General features: G+C 43.3%; 1 protein-coding gene across 1 annotated transcript in view; it reads right to left on the bottom strand.

Annotated features, from left to right (window-relative positions):
- Positions 1-12,483, bottom strand: part of LOC123246917 (zinc finger protein 850-like) — a 71,635-nt gene extending 59,152 nt beyond the window's left edge. Inside the window, exon 1 of the mRNA XM_044675692.1 lies at positions 11,589-12,483. Within this exon, the coding sequence (XP_044531627.1) occupies positions 11,589-12,483 (895 nt within the window). The remainder of the gene's footprint in view (positions 1-11,588) is intronic.
- Positions 12,484-13,647: the final 1,164 nt, after the last annotated feature.

The following is a 13,647-nucleotide window of genomic DNA, read 5'->3' as shown; positions in this document are numbered from 1 at the left end:
TTATTTTTTCTTTAGATTTATCTATTCCCAAGAGGGGAAGATTGAGATTCCTCACTAGTTAATTCTTACTATTTCATCTTTAATCGTGTTTAGTTTTGTAGATATTTAATGATAAGTGATATGGGATAGGGAAAAAGTATGGATTGGCTTTAAAAGGAAAGGAGGAGAATTTAGATACAAACCCTAGGAGAAGATTTTGACCAAGGAAATGGATCTAACTTTCTACTGAGCTGGTAAGGAGGAGTTTTGCTCTGGCATCCTCTGAAAACCTCGATCTTTTGTAAAAATTAGGATATTCCTGGGTTGGATAATTGCCTTAGAGGAGACATGACTTTTCCTTGAAGTATAGAGACCACCTTCTTGAGGTCCACTTGTCAGAAATCCACTTGGTGAAGGTATAACAGAGGGTTTTGTCATCTGGGACTCTGGGTATACCCAGAAAACAACACCAGGCTTTAGTTAAGGACTCAGTACATCTGTGAGTCCTCCTTTTTTAACCCTTATTTAGATAATCCATACTAATAAGGTTAGATAGATAGTCTTATGGGGGTCATAGATAAGAGCAGGGAGTTGTAGGCAGGACCCATAGAAGACAAGAAGGGCAACCTCTCATGAGGTGTATAGAAACTGGGCGGAGCCTAGATTTTAATAGTGTTAGGATCTTACCTACCAGTTTCCCTTACTCTAACTACAAAAAAAAATTATTTTCTTATAGTCCAAGGGGTTTATGCTTTACTGGCCCTAGGAAGGTCCCTAGGTGAGTTTTCTTCGTCTCCCATCCATGTAGGCCTTCCCAAATACTCTTCCTCCCTTTAGAGGAAGAATTTTATTTTAGTTGGCAGAGCCAGAAGGATTAGAGCCAGGAAAATTTTGAATTTTAAGCGGAGCTGTCATTGTGAGTCCCTCAGAATTCTAAAAGCAGCTTCTGAGTGAGCATAAATAGCTAATGGAATCTTTGTGCTGCTGGCAGGGAGAGTGGCTCTGGCTGATAGGTAGCCTTTTGGGTCAGAATTCTCTGTGTCACTGCTACTCAGGGAAAATTCTCCTGGGACCTACTACTCTGCAGTTGGACTGAGGGAGTACTGAAAGATTCCATTTGCTTGTTTTTCACTCAGCTTCATTTCTAACAGCTACTGCTTGGTCTGAATACTTTTTACAGTGGTGGTAAAGAGTAGTTTTGCTTTTAATTGCTCTACAGCATTGCCACAGCTGGTAATAATTACAAATATGGGTTTGGGGTATTATTTCTCTCTCATTCCTTATGTTCTTCTGGTGCTGATACCTGATTGGCTTTATGATTATTCTAGGGTTGAGATACTTCTTCCTTTTACAGAATATGTCTCATATTCCATCTGTAATATTAATATTCTGTGTTATGTTTGTGGTGGTTAGAAGTTTAAGATGGATATTAAAAAGGTGTAATGTGTATGGCTCTTGTGAATTACAGAATATGGTTATTGCCTTGCAATTGAAATTGGACCAACTTGAATTAATTTGTGGAGAATTGATGAAACTTAATGTCGTGGCACATGGTCTAAAGTAACAGGAACTACTGAAGCTTGAAGGTGCTAAAGAACAATAAGCTTTGTCTAGATTTACTATCTGAGGAAAATGTAAGTCACATAAGGAGGCAATTTGTGAAGAATGCCTGCCCAGTGGTGAAAACCTTTTTCAGAAGCAATTGCCTGAACTGGCTCACCATGGGTCTTGATGAACTGAAAAGGACAGTGACTTACATTTACCAGGATGAGTTAGATAGACAAGCTGATGATGTGACTGAAGTAATTGATAAATTAAGGATGCAATTAAAGGAAGAAAACAAAAAGATCCATGACAGAAATATACAACAGTTTAAGACTTTGAAGCCCTGCAGTCTTATAGGCCTCCAAGGCATGAATACGATGCTAGACATAACAGGCAAAATCCTCCCAGGAATTATTTATGCAATTGACTTGAGCACATGATGAAGGAGTGTAGATTCAGGGGTCAATTTTCAGTTCAGAATAGAGGAAACCAGGGCAATGCATATAATACTAGTTATAATGGTTATAGACAAAATTATTATGGTGTAAATAATAGATTTAATAATGGATTTAATAATAATAGTAATGTATATAATGGAAATATAATTGTTGTAATCATGGTTTTTTAATGGTTTCCAGCAAGCCCTGGACTCTTACCCAGTGGTAGGAGTAACTGGGAGACCACACAGGGTAAAGAAGTTGCAATACAAAATGGTATCATTGGGTCCTTTATTTGTAGAACACTCTTTCTTGCTAATGCCCAAATCACCTATGAATTTGCTTAGGAGGGATCTTTTATGTAAATTAAGAGCAACAATTCAATGCACACCAACAGAGGACATATCTTTAAAACTTCCAGAAAGAGTTCTGGATCTTTTCCCAATGTTATTCTTAGATACAGTGGAAGCAGAAGGAGAAGGTAGGAGAGCAAGGGCTCTGACAATTCCTACAACAGGATCTACTGGCATGTAATGACCTTCCAGCCCCTTCCTCTCTCTTGACACCTTCCTCCTCTTCCTTTGATCCAGGGACACTGGCCTACTGGCTGATCCTTGACCAAGACCTTCCGTTGTCTGATTTGGGGCCTTTCCAGGGGCTGTCTCCTTGCAGTGAATATTTTCCCTCCTCACTCTGGCTTGTGAGCTTCCTTTAAGCCCAAACTAAATCCTACCCTGGGGAAGAAATGATTTCTGTAGTCCCCAGAACCCTTAGAGTCTTTCCTCCCAGAATGCCTCCCTCCATCAAGCCTGAACAGAGCTTGTTTGGACATGGCTGCTGACATGTCTCCTCAATCAGTGTGGGCAGGTGGGTCCTGGAGGGTGCCTGATGGTTTCTCCCTTTCTTTTTGCTGAGCTGTGTCCTACATAGACTAGGGTGTTTCTCCAGAATTGATGACTAGGGAAGACTAGGAGGACTTGAGGCAATGCAAGGGAGCAGCACCAAGGGGACCCAGAGGTGAAGACACCCTCAGGCTTTGCTCCAGTCTAGTCCAGATCAGACTCAAGAGGAACCAGGTTGGTCAAAAGAAACAGAGGGAGGGAGGAAAGAAGGGAAGGAGAGAGAGAGAGAGAAAAAAAACCGAGAGTGTGTGTTTTGGGCAAGGAGAGGGAGAGTACAGGAAATATGGAGGACTCAAGAGGGAACAGGTTGGTCAGAAGAAACAGAGGAAGAGTGTGTTTGTGTGTGTGTGTGTGTGTGTGTGTGTGTGTATCTGTCTGCCTGTCTGTGTTTATGTGTAAGGGTTAAAATAGGTTTGACTAATATAAGAATTAAAAAAATTATGGTCACCACTTATAAAAATTAACTCTTAAGTCATGAGGCAGTTAGTAGCTTTATTATAGCAAAATAGTGATAGTAAGAGAGGGAAATGTAGGAAGGAGGTAGAAAATATTTCGTAGCTAAAAATACCCCAAGTCTGTATCTGAGTGCCCCCAGACTGTGAATGTGAATCCAAATGTGAATCTCACCAGCCCAAGAAAATGTCTCCAGCCAGGTGTTTCAAAAACCAAGGACCAATGCCAAAGAGGCTGAGCTGCAAAAAACCCTTGATTTCTAAAGAAGAGCTGAGGCTCCAAAGACACAAAATACCTAAAAAAAGACTTCGAGGGTCCCAGAGGCTCCTGCTTACATGCAGTTTTCTCCATCAGTTCTCCTTGTCACATCTTGGGAATAAATCATAGCTTCTCAATTTGCCTAGCACTGCCTGGAGTGGGAAGGGTTTAACTTAAAATAGACAAAGAGAGTTTAAATTCTCTTTAACATATGTGTGTGTACTGCCATGCAAGCAGAGAGAAGAAACAATCCTTACATAGCAAAGAAGAAGTCAATGGTCATCCTCAATACTCACTTGTGCCTAGGGAGAAATCCAACATAGGAGGTAGCACCTAGGTGGAGCTCTTGGGTTTGAGCTGCCCAAGGGCTGAGGAATCACTCCCAAACCCCAAGAAGAGAGCCGGTAAGGGCTGTTCCTCCTGCCCTGGATGTGGGGACAGAAATGGCCAAGCAGGAAGGAGGGAGCAGCTTCCCAGCCCATCTTATGTGAGACACAGGGAAAGGCCTCCCTGGCTGATGGGGCTCCCATCTGGGGCTGGAATGCATTTATGTGGGCTGGGAGTCTGTTCTTCTCAAAGGTCATTCCTTGGACTCCAGGTTTCCTATAGAGGCAGCAAAGTAGCTCCAATGAGTCCATCTGGTGAAGTTCCTCCATATTTTCCTGGGCCTTCACTCCCCACTTAGGGACCTCCCCCCAAACCTTCCACCCACTTTATGACCCCTGAATGGAGGTCCAGCCAAGGCCTCCTGACAGGCCTTCTCTTGGCCCAGGGAATGCCTGACTTCTCTGCCCTTCTGAGCAGCAGGAGATGGCCTGGAGGCTCCAGGGCAGTCTCTCCCCTCTTTCCCCCAGTGTAGAAAAGTCCATCTTCCTCACTGCCTTTGGGCTCACTCTTTGAGCCCTTGGTTGAACCAGAGAAGAAACCTGCCCTGATCTCCCTCCAATTTGCGAATCTGGACCAGCCCCATCCCTCCTGGGACCAGGCCCTGGGCCGGTGAGGGAGAAGGGACCCAGAGGGGCAAAGGTTTTCCCTTCTCTTCCCAGACTGTCCCACAGGGATCTACATGGAATGAGGGGCCATAAGAGTTATCAAGGATCAGGCCCGGCCTCAGGGGAGAGCCTGCTACCAACAGAGGGGGGGGGCAGCTTGGGAAGAGAAGAGGGTCTGAAGGGAAAGATGAGTCCCCTAACTCTCCTCCTCTTCTGATCCCCTCCCTTCTCCCATCCTCCCAGACCGCTGTGAGGCAGCAGGGCCTTGGGATCCCTCATGGGATGGGCCCAGGCAGAGTCTCCAGGGCTCCTGGAATATCCCTCCACAAGGAACCCATCTGTCCTCACTTTGGTAACTCTTCTTTCCCTCCTTTGGGGTTTTCTGGGCAGAGACTAGAGCTCTTTGCAATTTCCTTGGGCCATTTGAGGCAATCCTCAGTCTGAATGTCCCAGAGGTCAAACCAAGAACTCAGAGCATCCTGAGGTGAGCAGAATCTGGTCTTGTCTCCTTCCCAGAATGTGGAGGCCTGAACTTGAAGGAGGACAATCGAGGATGAAGAAACAGAGATCTGCCAGCCAGCCCAGCTCCTCCTACAGACAGAGACTGAAGGAACTCTGCCCTGGGTTTGCCTTCTTCCCCAGGATGGGTCCCCAGAAGACGTTTAACCCTGAAGCACCTCTTTGGCCATGTGAGCTCCTACTGTAGTGCCTCAGTCACTTGCACCCACCCCAACCCCAAGATTCAGGGAATTCACTCAGAGTAGCCTCCCCCTCCCAAAGCTCTGCAGCCCCTGTTGACTGGAGATCAGCTGGAATTCCACTGCCCTGCCCCATCCTCCCATCCCAAGTTGGACCAGATCCTCAGTTCTCTGCCTGCTCTTTTCCCCAAGCCCTGCCCTCCTTGAAGTGGAACCCCTCAGCTCCTGGAATAACCCCCTCTCTCTCCATAGGCTGTTCCCAAACTCTCACCCCACCCCCCGTTTGGATTCTCCCAGCCCCTCCCCATGCTGGGGATCTAAGAGCCCCTCCTGCCATCTCTCCCTCTCCTAGAGGCTCCCCACCCCAGACTGCCAAAATAAAGCTGGGTAACAGCAGGAGGGGAGGAAAGCCCCAGCCCTACACTTGGAGGGGGGCAGCAGAGAACTCCTGGGAAAACTGGGATTCTGTCTGCCATCTGGCACTGCAGCCCCAAGGTGGCTGGCCTGGGTTTCTCCTCATCTCTGCCATCATTTGGGCTCATTTAAGACAGATGTTTTCTCCCACAGTGATTACTGGAAGGTGGGGGTCAGGGGGAGTCCCAGGGAGTTCAGCACCAAACTCATTTGAACAATAAAATGCCCACATGATGGAAGCAGGAATGGGAGCTATAGGAGGGTAAGCGTTGTAGTGAGCTGCTCTGTGTGGAGGCCTGAGAGGAATTTACTGAACCCTTTTCCTTAGGAAAGTAAAGTAAAATGCTACTAATTTTTTTCTACTCTACTCAAGCAATGGCTTCAGCATTTTTTCTTCCGTGAGCTTCTCCGTCCGTTCTCCTGTAGATTTCTCCTTTTGCACAGTGTAATAAGGAGTTTTCTTAATCTCATTGTCCCTTTAAGAGGTAGTAACAGATCTTGCCCTCTGTCTCTTTAAGAGACCAATTATAAAGGAAAGAATCAGTTAAGAGAAGGCTCTTCATTTTCTCTGGCTTCTGTGGGAGCAGGAATTCTGAGGACTCTGTGTTGGTCTCTCTCTGTCAAGAGGATCTGACAATTAACTTTTGAGAGTTTGGAGTTAGATACTGATTTGAGAAGGAGTCTGTCTGAGGGTTTTTTCTTCTAAGCACATTGAGGGAGAAGGAGCACTGACTCTGTCTCTGTAACAGGTAGTTTTACTATTTTCCATAGAGGGAGAAGAATTAATTTAAAGAGGTTGTTTGAGGATTAATACTCATTGATTTAGCATAAGTAGATAGGGAAATTATAATGTTAGACAGAGTAGATAAGTTAGGCCTGCTTTTTCAGGCAAGAAGGTCCTGCTCAAGAAGATAGTTAGATTTAGGATTCTTAGAAATTTTAGATTAGGGCTTGGATTTGAGGCCTAGTATAAGATTTAAGAGCTATAATCTCAATTTCCTTCCTCCTATTTCCTATCCTAAACCTCTCCTGAAAATAAATAAGTGTTGGTGGTTTACGAAATTGCTCTCCATACATTTATAACACTCTTACCCAAAATTATTTAACCCTGACAACAGATTGCTTCATTGCTGCAAGAGAAAACAGGAGAAAACCATAAACATATTATCTAATAGGACTTGGTTGACTCACAATATACTTACTCAACTACAGGGATAATACACACTGCTAATCTTGGTCTTTGTTAAAATGCTGTCAGTCCTTAGACATTGCTTGGCACTGGTGCTTAAAACCATGTTAAAAATAAATCTAATCATCTAGTTTTTACCACTTATTAATTTTAGTAAAAATTTTAACATCCATTACAAATGCACATGAACTATATGCTTGATCAGAAAAAAGATTTCCTTACTCTACTGAGGTAATCTTATATAAACAAAAGGTTAAAAATAGCTGCTAAACAAACTATAGAGACAAAATCAGAAATAAAATCCATGTGATAGGTTTATCAAGGCTTGTAAATCTGAAAATGGTCCTTCTCACCATCTGTGGCAAATAGAAAATATTATCTTGCACTAAGTAAAATTCTAATTAAATATTCTATTACAAAAACTCTGTGAATTCTGAATCAGACTTTCTTTGTCTATCAATCAGCAACTTTTGAATTAATCAACCAAAGCTTAAACACCCCTACTTAACACTAAGTAAGGGAGGTTCGAAAGCCACTTACTAAAGAGGGTGACAACTCCAGTGGCCACTGACCACCCCCTGAACAGTGCTAAGAAAATTAAAAGATTGCAATAGGCTCCCACAAAGTGGATGAAGGGACAGGAAGAGATGTGGAAAAAGGACTATAAAAAGTGCTGAACTTCCTGTCCAAGGGAACTTTGGCTTGGAGCTTCTGCTTAGATTGAGACTCTGGCTCTTGAACTGCTTCTGGTAAAACTGCTTTTGGATCTTCTCCTTTGAAGTTGATCTTGGATGAGTGAGTTGCTGCCCCTCTTTTCCTGGCTTCTGGAGAGATCAGTGAGATTAGTTTGGAGAGGCTATCCCTTCTTGGAGAAGGCCACATTCATCACTGAGTCCTCTGGCAGAGGGTTAACAAGCCCTGCCAGAGCAGAGCCAGGCAACAGAGCAACATTTAGTGTGATAGGCTAGACATCTTATCTATCCTCTTTTTACATTTCTCTACATTCACTCTTTCCATCTCTTTGTAAAAGTGGTAAAACTGGGGATGGTGCCCTGTGGCATTTGGGATGTGAATGTGAGTGTGGATAGCCAGTAACTAGTTCTAGGAGAGAGCCATGTTTCTGATTGCCACAGAAGATGCTCACCATGAGGTAAGAAAGGGAGAATGAGGCTCAAAGGAAAGAGCCAACAGAAGTGTGGTGCCTTCTGGGTTCCTGGTCCAGACTTACCTGGAACCTGCACCAGAAGAGCTGGTTTCCAAAAGGTAGAGTGATCTCAGCTCCTCAGGGACCTGCTGACAGCCATTCCACCCTGGGTGGGTCTTCCCAGACTTAAGAACCAAAGAGCCCAGCCCCTTGAAGCCCCAGAATGGGCCCTTTCCTCCAATTATTCCCTGGGTCAGGACCTCTAGACTTTACCTGCCTCTACTTGCCAAGCTGTGTGTTTCATCCTAGGAAATCCCCCAACCACCTTTTGGACTTTATTTCCTTCAATCTGATATGGGCTGATCTGTGTAAAGGGAACCCCTTCCTCTGAGGGCCACGAATGAGCTTTCTACTGGTTTGAGCAAGCCCTGGGAGCATGATCCGGAACATGGGGTTACACATCCAGGTCAGAGAGACTTTGATTGGTTCCTGAGATGTGTCAGAGCAGCCCGCCATGAAAGGAAGTGACTTCATCATTATAGATTATCATAAGTAGGATCATCCCTGAGAGGAAAAAGCCTGGATTGGAGTTACCTGTGGTTACTGGAGTCCCCTTTGTTGTCTGGGCTGGAGATGAATGGGTGGGGGAAGGGAGGGGTTGGCTGAGAGGCGAGGAGGCAGCACAAAGGGAAGTTGAGCTGAGGGGGAAGAGAGGAGACTAGGTAGGCTGGGTGGGGCTAGTCATGATCAGGGGAAAAAGGTGGGGAAAAGAGAGTAGGGAGGAGGAGGAGAAAAGCAGGGAGGGGAGAAAAAGTGGGAGGGCATGAGCCCATAGGGAAAGGAGAGAAGGTGGGGGAGGCAGGGGGAGAAATTGAGCAAAGGTAGGAAATGGTGGGTTTGGGCAGTGAGCAGGGAAATGCTGGGCAAGGCAAGAGCAAGAGAGGGCAGGAGGAGGCAGAGACTGGGTTGGCTTAGATGGTAAGCAGGGGTGGAGAGATGGTACTAAAGGTGGGCTGGGAGGTGAGAGGGGCATGGAAGGGGGAGGGGTGGAAGGAGTAAAATTCTGGCTTGGATCAAGAGGAGCTGAAGGAATCAAGCCAGAATGGCCTGGATCTAGACAATGAACAGCCTCATGGTTGGAGGAGTGTGAAGGCAGTGTGTCAGGGTTTTCAGTCAACCAGACTATTTTTGGGTGGTGGGTTTGGTTGAATTGTCAAGGTGGTAGGCCCATAACCTCTCCTTGTTACTGGTGGCCAGTTTTAATTCCTTTAAAATTTTAAAATCTAATGAGCGATACTTTGGCCCACTAAAGGATTTTAGTGTCCAGGCTTTGAAGTTTTTTCATCTCCTTTTTTGCAATCCAACCCTCCTTAGGAAAACCTTGTTCCTCCCAACTACATATTACCTTATGCAATGGAGAACCCTCAGGCACTTTACTGGTTTTATTTTGTTTATTCCCCACAATGCGAAAAGGACTTAGTTGACATTATCTGATCAGAAACTACTGCTTTTGTTCACTGAATGTAGAAAAATCTCTAGTCTTTCTTTCTTAATGTGTGAGGGGAAATTTCTGGGTCTTTCTACCCTATCTGTTTGTGGCTTCTGCTCTAGCTGCTGTTGTTGAGGAGGAGCTCAGCAGTATCTCTCTTACTGCTGAGAAATTTAAATAATTAAACAATCCCACAACAGTTTCCATACCCTAGTGAAGAAAAAAGTATTGTAAGACACAATATACTTTGATTTTATTGTAGAAAGGAATGAAACTATATTAGGATTAAATAAGAACTCAATGTAAGGCAATAGTACTCAATGGTACTAATACTGAATCTACATTTATGATAGCAATAATTTTAAAAAGCATATTTTGAAATAATGGATCAAAGAAGTCATATGTCTAATTAATTAGCATTTCATTTCATTTTTGATTTAACTCAATTTTATTAATAATCTAAAAAATATTTACTTCTATTCAATTAGATTTAATTTATGTAATTACATTTAATTGTATTTCATATATGTACAAATTGCCTGCAGTTTTTTGCTCTGTTGGTGGCTTTGCCCTGCCGTTCACTGAATGCTGTGTGCCTTTAGCCACAGCTGGGAGCAGGGACCCTCAACCTCCTCCTCAGATGTAGAGAAGTCTGAGATCAGGGTACAGGGAGTGTCAGAGGAGATCCCTGGTAGGGGCTGGAGTTCCAGTCCCCACCCTCAAAGCTGGGAGGGTGGAAGCCCTCCTGGGCTAGTCATATGGTTTCTCTGGACTTGCTGGATGTTGCAGGGCTTGCCAGCATAGAGTGGTGGATAGTATGGGTGGGGAGTAGGGACCCCTGCTGAGATTTTCCCCCTTGGGATGCTCCAAAGGGAGCTGCCTTAGCAAGAGGCTGAATAAGGTTCTAGCCTCGTGAGGTCCCCTGCTGTGAAGCAGGGAATGGAGGCTCTTGAGAGCAGCCCTGCTATGGGCACACTGGCTCTGGCTACACTGAGATGCTGGTAACAGAGTGGGAAATCTTGCCTGCTATTCTCTCCAACATCCCACCTCCACCTAGGCTAAAGCTGGGGATACCTGGGAGCTTCAAACTGCCTCTAAGATTATCCTTCTTAGATAGGATAATCCCCTTTAGAGAAGCAAAAGATTTTATCTGACCAAGCCTGAGATCTGTGGCAACTGCAGCCTTTTCTGGGAGGCAGGTAGTGGGTGTTGGCTGGTGCCCTGAGTTGATCTGCCCTAGTGTCTATTTAAAACTCCATGATCACCAGGATCATGAGGATGCAGGTAAGACTTTCTATGTGATCCTGGAAGAGGGTTCCCTTCCAAAATTGGACATCTTAATTTAAAGCAAATGATAGCTTCTTATTTCTGCTTTTAACCTTGATAGTGCTGGTTTCATTTGTACAGCTTTGAGTTTAAGATAATAAAAAGAATCCATGATGTAGCTCATGTTATCTATTTCTCATCTGGCCATAAATTCTTTCATCATCAATAAACTGATCTAAAAGGAAAACTATTCTTTGGTCTCTTAATTTGCTCATGGCATCATTCTTTAGGTCTAAATCATATTCCCATTTGGACCATATCTTTGTATGGCTTATGAAATACTAGAATGATTTGTCTGATTTAGAACAAGGTGAGAGCTCTGTGTGAAAGTCTGAGGTTTCTCTGTTGTAGAGCAAGAGTGGAGCTCCATGCAAATGTCTTTACACATTGATTGTATTCAAAAGGTTTCTCCCTAGTGTGGATTCTCTTATGTGCAACATGATGAGATCTCAAACTAAATGTCTTTAACATAACTTACACTCATAAAGTCTCAACCCAGTGTGGATTCTCTGATGCCAAGCAAGTTTGGAACTATGACTGAATGTTTTTTGACATTGCTTGCACTCATAAAGTTTCTACCCAGCGTGGATTCTCTGATGATCAAAAAGACTGGAGCTCTAATGGAATGTTTTTCCACAGTGTTTACATTCATAAGGTTTCTCTACAGTGTGGATACTCTGATGTACAGAAAGACTATAGTGGTGACTGTCTTTCCACACTGCTTGCATTTATAAGGTTTCTCTACAGTGTGGCTTCTTTGATGTTGAGCAAGATGGGAGCTCCGACTGAAGGACTTTCCACATTGATTGCATTCATAAGGTTTCTCCCCAATGTTGATACTCTGATGTACAGCAAGATTGGATATCTGAATGAATGTCTTTCCACATTGCTTGCACTTATAAGGTGTCTCACCATTGTAGATGCTCTGATGTTGAGCAAGAATGGATCTGTGTCTGAATGTCTTTCCACACTGTTTGCATTCATAAGGTTTCTCCCCAGTGTGGATTCTCTGATGCTGAACAAGATGAGAGCTCCGACTGAAGGACTTTCCACATTGCTTGCATTGATAAGGTTTCTCCCCAGTGTGGATTATCTGATGATGAGAAAGACTGGAGCTGCAGCAGAATGTTTTCCCACACTGTTTGCATTGATAAGGTTTCTCCCCAGTGTGGATTCTCTGATGATGAGAAAGACTGGAGCTGTGGCAGAATGTTTTTCCATACTGCTTGCATTCATAAGGTTTCTCCCCAGTGTGGATTCTCTGATGCTGAGCAAGATGAAAGCTCAGACTGAAGGACTTTCCACACTGCTTGCATTCATAAGGTTTCTCCCCAGTGTGGATTGTCTGATGCTGAGCACGATGGGAGCTCTGAATGAAGGACTTTCCACATTGCTTGCATTGATAAGGTTTCTCCCCAGTGTGGATTCTCTGATTATCAGAAAGACTGGAGCTGTGGCAGAATGTTTTTCCACACTGCTTGCATTCATAAGGTTTCTCCCCAGTGTGGATTGTCTGATGATCAGAAAGACTGGATCTGTGGCAGAATGTCTTTCCACACTGCTTGCATTGATAAGGTTTCTCCACAGTGTGGATTTTCTGATGTATAGCAAGTTTGTGTCTGAATATCTTTCCACATTGCTTCCATTTACCAGACATTTCCTCAGAGTTCATTTTTTGATGTTCAGTATGGGATGAAGGCTGAGATTCAACACAGAATTCTCTCCAAGCTATGTTATTTGGAACATCATTCATGAGTCTTTGCTGGTCTGTTTCTTCTACAGATGGGCTCATTTTTGTTGGAGTTGCCTTCATTTCTGCTCTGATCTCTCCTTCTAAAAGAAACAAACAGTAAAAAACATACGTGCATAATCACATATACACACGAATAACCATATCTCCCTTCCTCCATGTCAGAACATAAATTGCTTTATAATCCATTTCCTAAGGTAAGAAGTCTTCCAATTTAAATGGACACAATTCATTCTTTGAAAATGTCATTACCTCAAAGCTAAAGAACAATTTAATTAAAAAGGAGCCATCTATATGATTTCTTTGTGTCTTTTAACAAAAATGTGATTTTAGTCAGGCTGTCATTATTACATTCCTATCTCAGAGCATGACCTCAGAATAGTGGTGGAGTGAATTGACCCAAATCCTGGCAGCTGAAACCAAATCTTGTGATTGGGCATGCTAGGTCCACAATACTAGACAATTTATTTTCAGTCTTTCTTTTTGCTTTCATTTTCATTGTCTACACATTCAATCCTATCTTCATTGGTATGATACCACTGGGTATATAGATGTTAAATATTCCTATTATTTCATAATCTAACTTATCTGTAAATAGTATGTAATTCCCTTCATGATTGCTTTCAACTTTATTTTTTTGTTGCAGTATCTGAGATCAGAGGAAGAAAATCCACCCTCTTTTTTGCATTTACCCAAGGCATAAAAGATTTTTTTCTGTTCTCTATTTCTTGAGAATAGCTAATACTTTTCTTTAAATGTCTCTTTTCACTACCATCAAATCCTTCTACTAAATAAATTAAAAATTCTTCTCCCTTGTCTTCTCTTGCTATACTTTTGGCTTACTATCCTCAGTCCAGCTCTCCTGAAGCCCAAGCTGAAAACCATCTTCCATAGTTTTCATCTTTTTAGAGTCTTCCTTCTCTTGATTCATCACACTGAATTAAATATCTGAAGTGCTCCTACTGAATTGTCAGCATGCTGTCTGCTCCAGCAGCTGGTGAGCTCCATGAGAGCAGGGGATATCCACTGCATCTCTTTATGTCTCCTATAAGTAATTCCACGAATTGGCAC

Source organism: Gracilinanus agilis, chromosome 4 (genome assembly GCF_016433145.1).
Source record: "Gracilinanus agilis isolate LMUSP501 chromosome 4, AgileGrace, whole genome shotgun sequence".
NCBI classification, from domain to species: Eukaryota; Metazoa; Chordata; class Mammalia; order Didelphimorphia; family Didelphidae; genus Gracilinanus; species Gracilinanus agilis.
The sequence above is the reverse complement of the archived record's forward strand: the minus strand, read 5'-3'. Positions and strand labels throughout refer to the sequence as shown.